The sequence below is a fragment of the Branchiostoma lanceolatum genome, chromosome 2 (genome assembly GCF_035083965.1).
Source record: "Branchiostoma lanceolatum isolate klBraLanc5 chromosome 2, klBraLanc5.hap2, whole genome shotgun sequence".
NCBI classification, from domain to species: Eukaryota; Metazoa; Chordata; class Leptocardii; order Amphioxiformes; family Branchiostomatidae; genus Branchiostoma; species Branchiostoma lanceolatum.
This window is the reverse complement of record NC_089723.1, coordinates 4,605,494-4,625,007: the sequence shown is the minus strand read 5'-3', so window position 1 is coordinate 4,625,007 and position 19,514 is coordinate 4,605,494. Positions and strand designations below refer to the sequence as shown.

The following is a 19,514-nucleotide window of genomic DNA, read 5'->3' as shown; positions in this document are numbered from 1 at the left end:
ATCGTTCTCGGCTGGTTTATAAGACAAATGTCACATCCGCTTCCTGCTAAACAAAATCATTTACAAGACAACTTATTTTCTTAAAATTGCTGACCTGCAATTGGACTCTAAGTGTGATCAATCATCAAAACCCCTCTTTGTTGCTACAACCTACGGCACGTGTATTTTCCCGCCGCCGTATCATTACCCAGAATCCTGTTGTCAAGCAGACGACAAAGGTTTGTGAGGAACACTTTTTTGTCTAAATGTTGCGTGTGATTGTGGACTGAGGACGATATTTTCCTCAAAGTTTGCTCCTAACACAACAAGGAATACATGCATAGTAGTATTATCAATGCTACGGCATCCGGCTAACTTGCCATAAATAATGTACACGTTGCCATGAAGGTGGATGTCGACTTTGACGTTCTATAGCTACCGACTCAACACACGGGTTGTTCCCGTAGGCCTGATGTGTGCGGTACGGCCGTTTTTTTCGTGTATTTTTTTACATGAACACGTCTATATCCATAGCACTCTCCTCAAGCTAAGGATGGAACAAATAGCTGCTGTATAAAATGTAATTAGCGGTAAGCGTGCGGCGGACGTTTCGGCGGCGGCGTAGTTTCAAGTTGAAATATTATGGTGTCAGCACGACTAGAGACAAAATCTACCATATATATGATTAGTGCAAAGATAGTACATGATACTGACAGATTAATAGAAAAAAAGGATGGTTTATTGTTCTGCTAGATTGATTTCAGTCAACTATTATCGGAAAAATCCCGAATTTATGTTACCCAACGTTATACCATAATTGTTTCCGGATCTTATGAACTTGCCTCGGCGGTGCAGCGTAAGTTCAATGTTTGTTTATCACCCGACAGACAAATTTGAATCAAGGTGAAGATCAAATGAAATGCTTATTGAAATCGGACATCTACTACAGAAACGATTTTTTGAGCCAGCGGTCACTACGGAGGATGGTACTCAGGCTATGTTAATAAATGATCTAGCCAAAGATGTACATAGTACTGACTGTGACCCAACCCATACACAACCTGCTCGTATCTTGTTTGTTTCAGGCGGATGCCGTGGTGCTATTCTCAGAAACTGAAACTGGCTAACAATGTGCACACTGCAGGCCTAATGTTTTCTGTGAGAAACGAAAACGTCTAGTGAACTTATCTAACTGGGGCATGTTGACGACAAATTACAGCGGCGACTACATTTTCCCTTTCAAACGATGTGCCACACATTTTCCGTTTGAGGCACAGATGAGTAAATTATGGGGCATCACCGTGTTGTAAATGACTAAAAAAAATATAGAATCAATATAATGCATCAGAAAGAGAAGTGATTCACTTATGATACGAGGCGCAATATAGGTAACCGTTATGGATATACTAACATTAACAGAATTAACCAAAAAGGTATACCAGATTTCATTCATTATGTGTTTTGTACCATGGATGTGTGATGATGTATGTCCATACATGTAGATTCATTAGAGCAAACAAAATTTGAAACTGACAAATTACAGAGCAGTTTTACAGAATGAATAGCGCCTTTTTGCGGCCATTTTCGGGGACCTATTTGCGACTATTGGGGGCCAATGCTGGAGTCTATTAGCATCTAGTTCGAAAACTGGATTTATGGCCCCCTTTCACCTTCCCTCTTATTTCATTATGAGTTCATTGACCGTTTTCTCTCACCCCTATACCTTACTACTTTGGACTTAATACCACTCTTGACTCCCAGCTATGGGCAAATAGCTCGGAGATGTCTGACCCGAAGGCGGATGAGGAGAGTTTTGCTCCCAACGGCTAAGAGCGGAAGAGGAAACCAATTTTCCCAATGGTCATAAGACAACAACAACAACATCCTCCAAGGATCGGATTAAAATAAAACCTGGACTTCTTATAATTCCGAAAACTGTAAGTAATTCCAAAGTTCAAAAGAAGTCAGCAAGGTTGAAGAATTTCTACTCAGACAGAATGAAGGACCAACAGGAAACCAAAAGGACTGATGGTCTGGATAGAATACACCTGTCTGTCTCCAATTCTCTTGTGATATCAACTTATAATGTACGTACTCTCTACCAACAAGGTAAGACACACCAGCTCTTCTCAGGTTGCCAGGATGTGGGCATTGACATTGTGGGGATCCAATTGCACCGTCTCATTACACCCTCACAGACTGATGAATTGTGATCAGAAGATAAAAACTTTGTCCTGATGTATAGCTCAGCCTCGGATAGAAGAATTGGAGGGATCGGTTTGCTGCTATCAAAGCATGTGTATGAATGCCTCCAAAATGTTGAGTCCATTACGCCTAGAATTATGACTGCAGCTTTCTATGGAAACCCTCGATTAACTGTGACGGTAGTCTATGCACCAACTGAGAGTGCTTCTACTGATGAAAAAGATAGCTTTTACCAGGCCCTCTCAAGTCACTTGGAACGAGTAAAAAGGCACAACGTCCAGCTGGTGCTTGGTGACTTCAATGCTCGGATTGGACATGACAACCATGCTGCAAGCCCCACTGTAATAGGTGAACACTGCTGCTACCATGAGACCAACAACAACGGGGAACGTCTGGTCGACATGTGTGAGGAACTACGATTCCGTCCAGCCCAGATGAGATTTCCACACCCAAGACGCCGTCTTTGGACTTGGACTCACCCTGTTGGTACAGTCCACCAACTGGACCACATTCTGATAAACAAGAAATGGGCAAACTCCCTCAGGAACTGCCGAGCGTATAACACTGTTGAGTTGGACTCAGACCACAGGATTCTAAGCATCTCTCTGCCAGTAATTTTGAGAACATCCCATGGAAAGCCCTGCAAAAGACACAAATTCAACTGGAATGCACTACAGAACGCCTCCACTAGGGAGAAGTTTGAGATTGAACTATCAAACAGGTTTAGCCCCCTGACAGCGGGAAAACCATCACAGTTAAGAAAGCAGCTGAAAAAGTGGTTGGCAAACAGAAGTCCTCTGGCATGCCCAGCTGGATGTTACCAGTCACCATTAAGCTGAAAGCCGACAGGGATGAAGCGAAAAGAAAATTCTTTGTGATGCGCACAAGAAAGTCAAAAGAAACTTGGAGGAAACTCAATAGTGCCCTAAATGAGTCGTACGAAAGGGATAAAACCAGAGCGCTCAACAGACAAATTGAAGAGCTGGTGATTGCTGACCAGAATAGACATCACTCTACCACATGGAAGATAATCCACAACCTGTCCGGAAAAAGCCAGAAAGTGAGAGCCAAGGTCAAGAACAGGGATGGTACTCCTCCTGCCAGCGACGCTGAACTTCTCTCGGAATGGAAGGAATACTTCAGCTCTCTGCTGAACAACACGATCAGCTCCAAAATAGACCTACCACTACCGGCAGAATAAGACCTTCCTGTCCCTGTTGACCCGCCATCCCTTGAGGAAACGATGTTAGCTGTAAAGCAACTCAAACACAAGAAGGCTGCCGGCCTGGATGACGGAATCACAGCGGAAGCCCTTCAAGGTGGTGGTACTACAATAGTCAAAGCCCTACACAACTTCAGTATTGAAGTATACAAAACCCTCGTACCTCCTGAACAGTGGACCACAAATATCATTATGCCACTACACAAAAAAGGTGATCTAACACAGATGACAAACTACAGGGGAATTTCTCTCATGTCAATTGCTGCTAAAGTCTATAACAAGATTCTTCTCAACAGAATACGCAGACAGATTGTCGTGATTGACCCTATACTAAGGAAAAACCAGGCTGGATTCAGGGAGGGCCGGAGTTGTGTACAACAAATCCACATCCTCAGAAGAATTATAGAAGGTTTCAAAAACCAACAACTTCCATTATGGGTAACTTTTAATTTATAGACTTCAAAAATGCATTTGACTGTATAGATAGGGTAATTATGTTTGCTGTGTTGCGCCACTACGGCTTTCATGAAGCACTAGTTAACGCCATCACTGCCCTGTACAATAACTCTAAAAGCGTTGTCATGGTTAATGGACATATGTCAGAGAGCTTTTATGTGTCTTTTGGGGTTCTACAGGGCGATGTATTGGCACCGTTTCTTTTCATTATTCTCATTGACCACCTTATGAGGAAGGCCACAGTAGGCTCTGACTCAGAGTTTTTGACTCACCACAGGGCGTCTAGGCGATACCCGGCAAAAAGGACCAATGATTTGGATTTTGCCGACGACATCGCCCTGTTAGAGTCAACGGGAGAAAGGGCACAAAAACAACTAACAGAAACTGCTACCGCAGCTGCCGACTTAGGCCTCGGTGGTAGTGTCCTCACAACCGAATACATGTGTTATAATGACAATCCAAGTCCGCCACTTCAGGTGTATGGTAAGCCGATTAAGTATGTAGAGAATTTCAAGTATCTTGGTTCCATGATGGCCTCAACAAGAAGTGACCTTAAGAAGCGTAGAGCGCTAGCGTGGGTTGTATTTTGGAAATTAGAACACCGTTGGAGGAGTGAAAGTATCCCTTTTGCTGTTGAAGTAAAACTCTTTAAGGCCTCATATGTTTCAGTACTCACCTATGGATGCGAATCTTGGGTGATCACAAAGAACATGGAGAACAGAATTAACTCTTTTGCCACCTCCTGTAACCGTGTCATGTTAAATATAAGAGGCTTGACCGGGTGCCTAACTGTGTTATTCATGAAATGACCAACACAAAACCCTTGATTCGGCATGTGAGGAGGTTAAAATATTTTAACCTCCTTGGGTCAAGGCAGCTGAAGTTTATAGGACACGTACTGCACATGCCTGAGAACGAGCCTGTCAACCTGTACGTCAACCTACAACGTACTTGCAGTACACACAACAACTCCTGGGTGACAACAGTGGTATACTTGTACCTGGACAAATCGCAAATCTTGCTGCTGACAGAAAGAACTGGAAACCTACAGTCGCCTGCGTAGCAGCCGACCAATGATGTGTTCGTATCTAGTTCACAGCATTTTGCACTTGCGATTTGTTTCAAATTGAAAACGAAAATCGCCATTTCAGGCGGCGAATTGACGTCCATCGACGACAAATTGGCGATTGTGAATGCCCGGAAAGTTGGCGAATGTTATTCGCAAGCAGTTGCCAACATACCGCAGTCCAGTGAGATACACGCTTTTGGCCTCACGTTGTCCTCATCTAGCTGGTACTTATTCTCTTGATACAAAAACTTCCTCAATTCAAAAGCAGCAAAGCTGTGTTCAGCCTTATACCTTTCGCTCATTCAATGCTGTCCCCTAAGACACTGCTTAAGCTATTTGATACATGACAAAAACGCATAAAAACCTATCTCTGCTTGGAGAGTAGGCAAATACTTCCCTGATAGAAATTGGCCGCAATAAGTATATTTGAACTTATACCACAAGCCTTAGAGTAGCGCTGCCTATTCCTTCACTCGTCTAAGTATGAAACACATATACCACCGTGTACCACTTATACCACAAGCCACAAGTGGTACACGGTGGTATATGATGAAAACCACCTATACCACCGTGTACCACTTATACAACAAGCCTTAGAGTAGCGACGCTTATACCGTCACTCGTCTAAGTATGAAACACCTATACCACCGTGTACCACTTATACCGCAAGCCGTAGAGTAGCGCTGCCTATGCCTTCACTCGTCTCATTATGAAAACCACCTATACCACCATGTACCACTTATACCACAAGCCGTAGAGTAGCGCTGCCCATGCCTTCACTCGTCTCATTATGAAAACCACCTATACCACCGTGTACCACTTATACCACAAGCCTTAGAGTAGCGCTGCCTATTCTTTCGCTCGTCTAAGTATGAAAACCACCTATACCACCGTGTACCACTTATACCACAAGCCATAAGTGGTACACGGTGGTATATGATGAAAACCACCTATACCACCGTGTACTACTTATACCACAATCCTTAGAGTAGCGATGCCTATTCCTTCGCTCGTCTCAGTATGAAAACCACCTATACCACCGTGTACCACTTATACCACAAGCCTTAGAGTAGCGCTGCCTATTCCTTCACTCGTCTCAGTATGAAAACCACCTATACCACCGTGTACCACTTATACCACAAGTCATAAGTGGTACACAGTGGTATATGATGAAAACCACCTATACCACCATGTACCACTTATACCACAAGCCTTATAGTAGCGCTGCCTATTCCTTCACTCGTCTAAAAAAAACACCTATACCACCATGTACCACTTATACCACAAGCCTTAGAGTAGCGCTGCCTATTCCTTCTCTCGTCTAAGAATAGTGACCTCCTCTACCACCGGGTGCCAAATTCGACTTAGGCGGAAGAGAGCTCCGTCTGCGCCGAAGAAGAAGTCGACCCACACAAGTCGGGAAACATTTACGTGCGAGCATGGGACGTTCGTAGCGCCGGTAATGTCGGCATGTCGGCATGTCGCCGTGTGTCTGGGTGCATTCGCCGGCGATTTCGTGATGTCTTACATGAAAACTCCGCCAAAAACATCGAGCGAAAATTTCAGCCCGCCAGTCATCAATGCACAGATTATGCAGCATTGCCACGACAAATCGATGCTTTAGTGAGATTTGCAATGGTTGTACTCCACTGTTGCCGCAACATTTATTGAATAAACACACACACGTAACTCTCTATGTTCTGGCAAATTATTTAGTGACGCAACGAGCTTAAGAGGCGGCTTTGCTTGTAACGCGTCCCATAATATATTATAACTTTGTATAATTCTATACAGAAAATAAAACTAATCCGATAGTTCAACGTCTTAATTTTTTTGTTGCAGCAGTCAAACTGAATCTTTGACCAAATCAGCTGCAATTTGTAATGTTTCAGAATCTAAATGCCGCTCCCCGTCCATGTTTTTATTCCCAAACTACGTAGGGGTCATTGACATTTGGTTTACGTTGTTCATACAGTGCGTTGTTCCATATCTTTTCAGCGTTACATGACATAATTTTTCAAATCCTTAATTTCATACTGTCATCATCCTTACGGGCATCCATAGAACTATTATTTATTTTTTTAGAGTTGATGTTTATTTGGAAACCACATGTACACGGCCATGGTTTTTGGCGAGAGTGCCAACACCCGCCGCTCTAACCAGCCCCCTAATATGCACAAATCATCAACAAATACGTAAAAATTAGGACGAACAAGTATCATGCAAACTTCAGAATGTAAACACAGCTCATTAATGACCCGGAAACTCGGGGAAGATTTCTTTGACGGAAGACGTTTCGTGTAGGATGGTGTGTGATTCTTTGCGGAACCCACTCAGGTTCTGCGAAAGTTGCACAGAGTTATGTGGATCATGGAACATTAATTTCTGAACGGAACGCACCACACATTTCTACAGGACGTTACGCACTCTTCTGCGTTACTGCACCGCCGAGTTCTGCAGGACGTCTCGCGAAACTTAATGCGTATTTCGTTGCCTCTGTGTCTGACTGCATGCGCCGCAATCATACACGGACATACATGAAACTTTTAGACTTGCAGTCGTATCTGTGTGAATTTATTTTTTTTTGATCGCACAGCGGCACCAACTGTCCACGGCCGCGGTAGGAAATTGCGGTATTCTATAGGAGATTTTGTCCCCGTTTTGTCAAAAGGATAACCTCAAACAGCTGTAGTTTGAAAGACACCTCTCCATTGGCTGTTATCGAGTCGACGAATCACGCTATGGCTTATACTACATGTCGCGCGCCTATTGGTTGCCGCTTTCCTAATGTATTAATAACGCACACGCGCTTGTGGAACTCCGAAAATAACCAAAAATTCATTTTAAAAATCGCAAATTAAATCATTTTGAAGTAGTGTATCCCCAAAATGATGATAACGTCCTTTGGGCAAATTTCCAATGCACAACTACACCAAATTTCAGGTCCATTTGGTTTCAACACCACAGCACTGGAGGCCATAATGTGCGTTTTTGTCTGAAATTTACCCCCCAAAACTTAACGAGATCAGTTTAAAAACCTACATCGAAAAAAAGGATGAAAGAACGCCCGGGGGTATGCACTTACTCTACCTGCATACAAGGGTCCAGCTCATTTGATCTAGGGACGACCGAGCTCGAGATGAATCGCTTTGAAGATTTGACAGGAGGAAGTCAAGAGAAAGAAACATGACAAAAGATAGTATTACGTGAGCACGCCGCGATGTTTATTGTTCAAAAAGTGATACGTTTTTTCTATAATATGTTACATTTATTTCACCAGATGTCATAAGTAAACATTCTTTTATCACTTCAAACCAATTTTTGATGCACTTTGATAATTTTACAATGTATTTTGATTCATTGACAAGACTACGATTTCCAATCAATTGAAATAACGACTATCATCAAAGTACAATCGGTCCATCTCCCTTGCTATTGATCTGTTCAACAGTTTGATTAAACCCATTTTACTGTATTGTAGTGAACTTACTGGACTAAATGTACAATGCAGAGATCTAATTTTCAGTGGGATGGAGTAATGTCCCAGTCTTTCGCGAGTTATCGTGTACACATACAGACAGGCATACAGACAGACACACATACACATGCTCCGGAAACATAACCTTGCTGAAGGTAAATACACTGAATAGGCGTGTCATGTCTACTGTAAAAAAAAAAATTCAAATTCCTAATGCAGCAGAACGAGCCTACTATCGAAACCCGAATACGTCATAACTCGAGAGCGCCTAGTTGGAATATTGCCTTTATATTTAGTAGGTGGATAGGTCTTGGTGAAACCTCGAAATGATTAGATTTTGGTACTGCAGCGGAACTTCCGGTTTGATATCTCGTGTTCTGAACATAGCCTCAGCCAGACTAACCGCACCGACAATAGGGAGAATATTTGCCAGGGGAGTTTGGCCATTAGAGGGCATATTGGACCCTCTTTCCGTAGCCGACTTCATACAATTCACTCTATTTGGCCAATTTCTACTATTTCGGGGCCTGGTGGAGGCTATTCTGAACATGCTATGGTCATGATTTTTGAGTGGTAGATGGAGAGGAGAGCTCTTGGGAGGGAGAATAGTTAAAGTAGGTTTTGACATTATAAGACATCTATCATGCAAATGAGGGCCTTATTTACATAATTTATGGAGAAAGGTTCGATAGCCCTCTTTGCTAAGATAGGACGTTCAGAATTTGATAAACTTGTGTTATTTGGTCAGAGAAAATGTTCAACTGATATAATTCATGCACATGAAGATCTTCTTTTACGTACTCAATCAATGAGAAAATTTATGATATGTCACTCGAAAAGGTTAGCATTGAAGGTATTAGGTCGAGGAACGAACTCTAGTTTTTACTATACATAAAGAAATATGTTCGATGTTAGTTAGTTATTTTGCATCTAGTAACTTTGAGCATGTTTGTTGTGTCATTTACTTATCCCAGTGTGGCAAAAATGTGCAACAAAGGTAATCAATTTCGAAGCAAGGCATTTAAAACAATGATTCTGAAAATTCTAATGCTTTCGCAAATCATTTGCTGACAATAGGAATTCCAGATAATAGGAAACATTATATATCTTATGATAAACATCAAAAATCACACCCATATATCCAATGAACGGAGACTGGTGCCATATGCCTAACTAGTCTGTTGTCCGTGCGCTCCAATGGCCAATACACATCCCAGTTTTGAAGGTGTCGTAAAGGTGTGAAGTGGACAAGGTGTTAATGAGGCCCCCATAGAGTTAATCCTCGCACGACCGTGTTTTAGGGCCCGACCGTGTTTTAACTATCGACCGTATTTTAACTGAAGACCGTACTTTAACTGTCGACCGTATTTTAACTAAAGACCGTACTTTAACTAAAGACCGTATTTTAACTCAAGACCGTATTTTAACTCAAGACCGTATTTTAACTCAAGACCGTATTTTAACTAAAGACCGTGTTTTAACTAAAGACCGTGTTTTAACTAACTGACGACCGTGTTTTAACTGACGACCGTGTTTTAACTGACGACCGTGTCGATACGGACGCGAGCGTTAAAACACGTGCAATATTCCGACGGTTACATGTCTTGTCGTCGACCTGGTAAATATTATCTTAGGCCGTCAACTTCACTTAATCCCATTCTTCTTGTCTAAATTTCCTTAAAGTTTACAAATTATACTCATCTGTACTGCAGTCACATGTAAATATATTTATAGTACAAATGTGCTTCAACTTAGTGTTATAAGACAGTAAAGAAGTAAATGTCTTCACATACGGAGCAGGCTGTGATGAAGTCGATGTGTCCGTTGCTGTCATCGTCCTTCTCAAACACTGCAGGGACCATCTGGAGGGTATCTGTGCAAGGAGGTACATGTAAGTGTTACACTGGAAGTGAATGTTACATTTGTAAGTACAGTGTCTTTATTGACCACTCAATGGACAGGGAAATGGTCATAGTTAGTGGGCAGGTGGTCACTATAGACAGGACAGGTCTGACTAGGTGTAAGTACAGTATCTTTATTGACCACTCAATGGACAGGGAAATGGTCATAGTAGGCAGGTGGTCACTATAGACAGGACAGGTCTGACTAGGTGTAACAGAACGTTTGGTGTAATATAACCAGCTGCTGCCGCGCCGCGTGCTTGCAAAGCTGGTGTGTTACGCCTAATGGCGGTTGTACCAGCTATATATATATACTATGACCAGTGGGTTGTATGCTGCCTACGACCCACCAGAGTGCGTAGTGCATTAATTTTGTATACTTGGACTCAAATTATAGTACACTGTTATATACTTATAGTTTATGGCAGGGACTTTAACAGGATTTTGCTAAGTTTTTCCAGTTGAGCATATTTTCTTTCGAAACATGAAATTAAAGCAACAAATTAATGCGGTGTGGCCTTACTATAATAGTACATGAAATTCCTGTTGCCTAGTCCAGGTCCAAGGTTAAGTTGCCAAATGAATCCAATTACGATCTTGGATTCAGAAAAATATTATTACATGTAGCTGAACGCTCTCCTCTAGGGTTGTGTATGGCTTTAAGACACAAAATAATAGAGCACACAATAAAGAATAACATTTAAAGAGCACATTTTATTCAAAATGAATTCAGCTGCACTACACACAAGAAACCATCACATTTGCACAATCAATCAATCAATCAAAGTTTATTGCACAACAAATGTAACGGGTACAATGTATGGCAAGTTCGTAAGTAGTACAAAATGTCAAGACATATATGTCTTTGCTTATTAACAATACTTATTGATTCTACAAAACTTAAGTCTAAGCACTACGGTATCCAATAAGAATAATACAGATTACCTAATAGTATATGGAAGTATATACAGTAACATGACACACAGGAATTATACACCTTGATTCCATGAATCAACTTACAACACTTTTGGGACTTTGATAAAGAAAGGTGACAAGACAAAAAAAAAGTAATGCGGATAGGACGTTAAATGGAGGTCCCCTGTTTGAGGAGAGTCACATCTTGAGCACGTAAAAGAACCCACCACATCTTTCGAAAAAGAGCAGGGTCATGCCCGGTGTGAGTGGACCAAAAACAATCCGGCCTAAAATGGGGTAGGGAATTTTCCGAGCTGCCTTTGTAACCCCTGCTTCTCCTAATGGGTCAGTGAAGTCATGCTTGTCTCGAGCATTGATGTTTCTGATCTTGGGCGAAGAGATACTGCTACAGTACATGTATATATAAGAATTAGTTCAGGGCTTAGATGAGTGGCCCCCTACGGCCTTGCACTGAGGGAGTTCATTTAAAAAATAAAAAAATAAAAGAAATGTCTACAGTTTATAGCTTTTTTTACTCCTAATATTGTTAATGAAATTAAACATGCACCGGTAAATACATTTTTAAGAAGCATAAAAGCTGTGATTGTCTAACAGTAAAATGTGGTCTTAGGGTAGGTTGTGCATGACTCTGAAAGAGCCAAAAAGTGCTTCCACTTTTGCTTTATTGTGAAAATTCCTACAGGAATTGATCTAAATTTGTAATTTGCACAACATGTGCTTCACTGACTCTTCCATTTACAAATGTATATCATCAATTGATTGGAGAATGAATGCCACCTTGTCCTGTTAACATTGATGTGCTGTCCTAACTCTCAGACTGTCCATGTGATGTTTTGTACAGGACACGGATGGTGTTTTCAGTGTGATCATATATTGATGTGACTGAATTTGAGCAGTCAATATGTTGGGAACAGTTCCAGCTTTTTATTCTTGAAGCAACAAGCCAAATGAGCCCTCATTTCTGTCTCCTTAAATCGCACGGACTGAGGGAGAATTCCATATGCCAGGCAGGCGGCAAATGCAATTGAAAATACTCCACAATCTGATGAATTTGTTTGTTGCTGAACAGTAACAACCCGAAGACCTACATACTTGTCTTCACCAACTAAACACTTGACCTGCTCTTCAACCTCAGCTTGAATGATGTCGTGATAGAGACTGTCATATAAGTCTACATGTCCATCATTACTCTCTACAGTGCTGCAGCACACCCAGTGGTCTCTTCCGGTGTGCAGAATTTGGATGAAGGGATTTCTGACTCTTGCAAAATGTCGCCAAGGTCCGAGAGTTGTTCTCTGTAACCCATCCATAGATGGATTGACTCTCTTGAGGAGGACATGGGCATTGTGTATAATATCACAGTCTAGCCACCCACATGGATCTGTTATCAGGGCGTAGTGATCATCTGTCATGTTACATGACGTATAACCATGGCGCTGATAGTTTGGTTTGACGTTTGCCTGTGTTGGTAGTGACTGGCCCTCTGATTGGCTGACTGGTTGTTTGACGTTTGTAGCCTGATCGTTAGTACTATTTGTCAGTGACGTATAACCATGGACACTATCATGGTTTGGTTTAACGTTTTCCCGTGCTGGCAGTGACTGGCCCTCTGATTGGCTGACTGGTTGTTTGATGTTTGTTGCCTGTTCGTTAGTAATATTTTTCAGTGACGTATAACCATGGAGCTGATAGTTTGGTTTAACGTTGGCCTGTGTTGGTAGTGACTGGCCCTCTGATTGGCTGACTGGTTGTTTGATGTTTGTAGCCCGTTCGTTAGCACTATTTGTCAGTGATGTATAACCATGGTGCTGATAGTTTGGTTTGATGCTGGCCTGTGTTTGCAGTGACTGGCCCTCTGATTGGCTGACTGGTTGTTTGACATTTGTTGCCTGTTGGTTAGTACTATTTGTCAGTGACGTATAACCATGGCCTCTCTGATAGTTTGGTTTGACGTTTGCCTGTGTTGGCAGTGACTGGCCCTCTGATTGGGTGACTGGTTGTTTGACGTTTGTTGCCCGTTCGTTAGCACTATTTGTCAGTGACGTATAACCATGGCCCTGATAGTTTGGTTTGACCTTGGCCTGTGTTTGCAGTGACTGGCCCTCTGATTGGCTGACTGGTTGTTTGACATTTGTTGCCTGTTGGTTAGTACGATTTGAAAGTGACGAATAACCACGTAGCTGATAGTTTGGTTTAACATTGGCCCGTGTTGACAGTGACTGGCCCTCTGATTGCCTGAATGGTTGTTTGACGTTTGTCGCCTGTTGGTTAGTGCTATTTGTCAGTGACGTATAACCTGGCCTTGAACAGCCACTTTTAAGTTGTGGTGGTACGGCGTCATTGTGGGTCACTGCATATGGCTGAAGCTGTGGCCCTGGGTCTACATCATGGGTCACTGCATATGGCTGAAGCTGTGGCCCTGGGTCTACATTGTGGGTCACTGCATATGGCTGAAGCTGTGGCCCTGGGTCTACATCGTGGGTCACTGCATATGGCTGAAGCTGTGGCCCTGGGTCGTCATCGTGGGTCACTGCATATGGCTGAAGCTGTGGCTCTGGGTCTACATTGTGGGTCACTGCATATGGCTGAAGCTGTGGCCCTGGGTCTACATCGTGGGTCACTGCATATGGCTGAAGCTGTGGCCCTGGGTCGTCATCGTGGGTCACTGCATATGGCTGAAGCTGTGGCTCTGGGTCTACATTGTGGGTCACTGCATATGGCTGAAGCTGTGGCCCTGGGTCTACATCGTGGGTCACTGCATATGGCTGAAGCTGTGGCCCTGGGTCTTCATCGTGGGTCACTGCATATGGCTGAAGCTGTGGCTCTGGGTCTACATTGTGGGTCACTGCATATGGCTGAAGCTGTGGCCCTGGGTCTTCATCGTGGGTCACTGCATATGGCTGAAGCTGTGGCCCTGGGTCTTCATTGATGGTAGTCTTTGCGTACGGCGCAAGCTTGCCGTTTTTCCCTTTGCATGACACATCCATGTATGACACAGCGTACGGCTCAATGTCATCATTGTCCTCTAGATCTGATGCCTGGATGTGAGCGAAGGACGTCGTTGCGTACGGCGCAAGCTTGCCGTTTTTCCCTTTCCCTGACACATCCATGTAGGACACAGCGTATGGCTCAATGTCATCATTGTCCTCTAGATCGGAAGCCTGGATGTGAGCAAAGGACGTCGTTGCGTACGGCGCAAGCTTGCCGTTTTTCCCCTTCCCTGACACATCCATGTAGGACACAGCGTACGGCTCAATGTCATCATCGTCCTCTGATGTCTGGTCCTGGGCAGGTGTTGGTTGCCTGACCGTATCTGAGTCTCTGTCCGATGTTCGCAGTACGGCCGAGTTTGAGTGGACAACAGCGTACGGCTCAATCCTATCACTTCCATCTGTTTCAGCAGTGCCACGACGGCGGTTGTACAAGTAGCCAACAACCATCGATGCCAACACAACAAGGAGGGGTACAATAACGGCAGTGATGATGGCGTTGGCATGGCGACTGTCATCATCCTCATTTACGATTGGGCCACCGAGAAGAGTGACAATGTGGATCCCTGTCTTATGCTGAGAGCCTGGCATCTCTGTGGTAATGGTGTCATTGTACAGACTCGTGTTGATGGTACGAGGCTCGGCTGTGATGGACGTGATCCGCTGTCGTGACCTGTCCGTGACGGTCTGACAGACATCCTTTCTCATGGTGGTAAGGAGAATTCCGCGCAGGTCAGCAGGTGATGCACACTTCAGGATGGTCGGAGCAACAATCTGGTCCAGGTCTGGCAGGTTGCAGATGAACCACGTTAGATTCCCGTCACAGTTCAGCTCGTTGCCCGTTATCACGAGACGCAACTTCTGGTTTTGACTCAGACGCAGGACTTCGCTGTCAATAATGGTGATGCGGTTTGAAGCCAGGTATGCAACCACAAGGGCTTTAACCGGCAGCAGTGCATCGACGGGGACGGAACGCAGGCGGTTCTGGGCCAACAGCAACCTGGCAAGGCGAGGCAGGCCACGGAATGCATCCTGGGTTATGATGGAAATGGCGTTCCTTTCAAGGGACAAGTATCTTAACTTCTCAAGCCCAAGGAAGGTGTCGGGTTCTGAGGATAAACAAAGCAAACAGAATAATGTCAATTGAATATGTTGCAGAGATTTAATAAAACTGTAAGATGCGCAAGTTGGTTATGCATTTGCATTTTTTTAAAGTATATAAGACACCAATTACAAAATAAAAAATTTCCTGAAATTACATAAACCATAACGAAACAATTATATGTCTCATAACATAGACATTTGCATAAAACAAACACCCTTCAGAGGACATTGAACATCAAAATGTCATACTTCCAGCTTTTGATTATTCCCTTCGGATAATTACATTCATCAGTGATTTTACTCTCCTGATGACGTCACATTGAGCATGGCAGCCGGTTTGGAACTTTGCACTATGGCATGGAAAGAAGGTTCTTTTGAGAAGCAAACAAACTAAATGTTCTAAATGTCTTTTAATTTAATGTAATCACGATAATTGAGTGCTGTTTGCTCATCAAATGATGTTTTTCACAAGCCGTGGTGTAAGGTTACGAACCGGCTGCCGTGTTCATTGTGAGTCGTTATCGGCAGAGTGAAGTCACTGTGAGAAGATCAGAGAAAAATCAAAAGCTGGAAGTATTGTTTCTTATGGTTCCATGTTAAATAACATCAGAAGAATGTGTATATTTGTTTTAAACATTTGTATTCATTCAATGATATTCCTATTACAGATAATAAGAAAATCATGTTGTATTTTGGTGTCATAAACACTTTAAATTTGCATTTACAGAAGAAAAGCAAAGGACATGTTTGTAGTGTGATAAGCTCACTGGAAAGAACGCAAAACATTACATGACGACAAATATTTCTAGATTAAAAGTGTTGATTGTCAAAATGGAGATAAGAAACACCAAAAACACAATAATCACAAGAGGATGATGCTATACATGTACAAGTTATGTTACATGTGTGTACATGTAGCTTATAATGATATCAGGAGCCCTAAAAGTATATAAAAGCATGATTTTTCAACGTACCAAGACTGGAGATACGGTTGTCAGCAAGGTGAAACCTTTCCACCAATGGGAGCCCTCGGAAAGCCCCCGGCCGCACCGTGGATACGTTTGACTCTTGGATGGTAAGGGTCGTCACTTCAGGGCTGTTCGGGAAAGCCCGCTCCGGAATCGTAGAAGAACGCAGATGCTTGATGAAAATTGACACCGTGGCTTTGTCGAAGTCGGTTGGAATAGCGTCGAGACATACGGGGAAGCTGTATGTTCCTCCGTACCCAACCCAGCTGCAGGGTGACCCCTCCCTTTTCTCATCTGGACAGCGGCAGACGACTTGCCTTTTTTGTGGCCATACAATTATGGAGGAGTGACAGCTATCAGGACACCGTAATGCTAGCGCTGCCGTGGACAAGAAAAGTAGATCTAAAACCAGGAAGTAGGGAAGTGCCGTGTTTCGCGCCATCGTACCGATTTGTCCGTCACTGTAAGATGTATAATCGGGCCTTATTGACTAGCCCAACATATGACGTCTTCATTCATTAAACATTTTATACATTGCATTTTTCCTACTGTCGGGGTCTGAGCCGCTTGCCCTAGAATTTTCTTAATGGGATTGGCCCATGTGTTAAACATGTTTTCCTGTAACACATGTTTTTGTATGTACAATGTAACATTTTGTACCTAATATCATCTTCACGAAAAATGGAGATCTGATAATGTTTTGGGTGTGTCTGTCTGTCTGTGTGTGCGCGTGCGTGTGTGTCTTTGCGTTCGTGGGACGGCCGGGAGGGGGGGTTCCCTAGTTTTTTATTATCTTTTGGCCTGGATGTGCTTTGGTCTTGGCAGATACATGTAGCTTGTGATGTATTGAAGGAAGAAGTGGGGTAGGATTGGGCACCCTAACAGCTTACCCAGGAACTGCAGGGGCATTAAAATCTTCCAAGGACTCTGAGGATAACTGAACTAAGGAATAATAGATTTCCATGATATTCGGTATGCAGGTAGCTTACATGTACATGTAGACAGAGGTATATAAAATAATACACAATGAGATACAAATCATGCAAATTGAGACTTAATTTGCATGATCTATAATTCCAGTGTTTCGTACAATAGGACTCAATTACTATGTACACAGTATAACTTCGTTTATGACAGGAACTTTAAGGATTTGTTTTAAATTTGTCACGTTTTCCAGTAACTGTTAAGCATAATATTTATTTTCGAAATGTGCAAAGCTATACGTTAATCAAAAGTGGTGTGGCATCACTCGTACATGAATTTCCCATTTTGAGAAGGGCTGGCTATGGACAATCTTACTAAATAAGAACATTGGCATACACTCAGCTCATACTGTACCAATATCATTTAATATGAACCATGAATTTTTTTGGGGAAAATTATGAAAAATGCAATAAAATAGATAAAAATGTAAAAACAAATTATCTTATTAGAGCTGCTTACATATACATTTTATACATTGCATGTTTCTGACGGTCGGAATCTGGGCTGCACCGCATTTCCAAATAATTTTTTAAATAGGATTGGCCCATGTGTTAACATGTTTTCATGTAACACCTGAGTTTTGTTTAATAAAATGTATCATAATACTATTTTAATACTTTATCATCTCCATGAAAAAAGGAGATATTGTTTTGGGTCTGTCTGTCTGTCTTAAGACAAATTTGTGAGAGGGGGTACCTTTAAGTTAGTTTTTTTCTTCTCTTTTGGGTGAAAATATATCAAGCCAGCATGATAAAAGCAGAGGGCAGGGGGAAAAACATGAATTTTATAAAGTTTAGTGCACGAAGGCATACATTTGTTAATTTTAGTGGTTGGGGGAAAGGGAGTACTAGTAGTTCACAGCATTAAATCTTAACGGTGGGAACAAACATCGCTGTCTCAAATGTTAGTAATCAACTATTTGCAATGATGAAATTTTAGCGGTTGACTAGTGACCGTTAAAGTAGCTAACATTAAGTTACCGTTAACAAATCAAGAATTACAATATGAAAAGCAACAAATTAAAGTGGTGTGGCCTTACTTATTAGTAAGACATAAAATTCCCATTTTGAGAAGGGCTGACCATGGACAATCTTACTAAAAAAAGAACTTTCAAATTGGCACATGCTCTATGACATACTGTACTCATTATGAACCATGAATTTCTTTTTTGTTGAAAAATTATGAAAAATGCAATAATGTGTCTTCTACTAGTATTAGATAATATTTTCAAAAACATTGTTGGTATAATGATATCATATACCTGACTTGTACTGGTTTACAGAAAGGGCGGTACGATTCATGGTTCAATGACCTTTCAATTTAGCTTTATATAATGATCATTCATAATATTCAACACTTTGGCAAAACGTCTAGAAATTAATCATACCACTTCCCAGCGGCATCTCTTTTATATCCAAGGTCTAAGTCCTTGAGAGGAAATACCTGGCATACATGTAGGACAGGGGAGGGGTATCAAAGGGATTCCTTCTCCATGTTGTGAATGTGTGTGTGAGACTAATTTTTCTGGATACAGCCATTGATTTAAACACAGCTTGCTTGTTCCCATACACTACTTTAACGGTCACTATATACTATCATTATAATAGTCAACGGCTAAAGTTTCATAATTGCGAATATGTAATCACTAATTCAACATTTTTGACAGTAATGTTTTTTCCCACTGTCAAATTGAAAACAGTGAATACTCACTTTTCCCCAAACCACTGAAATTACCAATTAACCGCACCGCAACATTAAATAGATTTACAGTACTTCGTTTTTTGGTCAAAACAAAATGAAACATTGAGTTGACTTGCATGTAATGGCAAACAAGACAGTTTGCAGTTATTAATTTCTTTGTCAATGGGGAAAATAGGCTAATATTAGTTACCACCACAGGTGCAGCCATCTATCTATGAGGTTTGGCTCAGATTGCTTAGTGATTTCAAACATTTTCCTGTGATGTTTGTTTTACAGGTTCTAACTGCCCATAACATACAAGATGTAGGAAAAAGTAAAGAATCCTAAGTTTATGTGCGCTGGTGTGTTACGCCGAAGGACGGTTATACCGGGTATACAGACACAGAAGCTGGTGTGTTACGCCGAAGGGCGGTTATACCGGGTATACAGATACAGAAGCTGGCCTGTGTTACGCCGAAGGGCAGTTATATCGGCTACATACATGTAGATACAGAAGCTGGTGTTATGCCGAAGGGTGGTTA

General features: G+C 42.2%; 1 protein-coding gene across 1 annotated transcript in view; it reads right to left on the bottom strand.

The window, feature by feature from the left end:
• LOC136427212 (ubiquitin-like modifier-activating enzyme 6) overlaps positions 1–19,514 on the bottom strand; it is a 63,191-nt gene that overhangs the window by 25,850 nt on the left and 17,827 nt on the right. Inside the window, exon 31 of the mRNA XM_066415994.1 lies at positions 10,203–10,282. Coding sequence (XP_066272091.1) covers positions 10,203–10,282 — 80 coding nt within the window. The remainder of the gene's footprint in view (positions 1–10,202; positions 10,283–19,514) is intronic.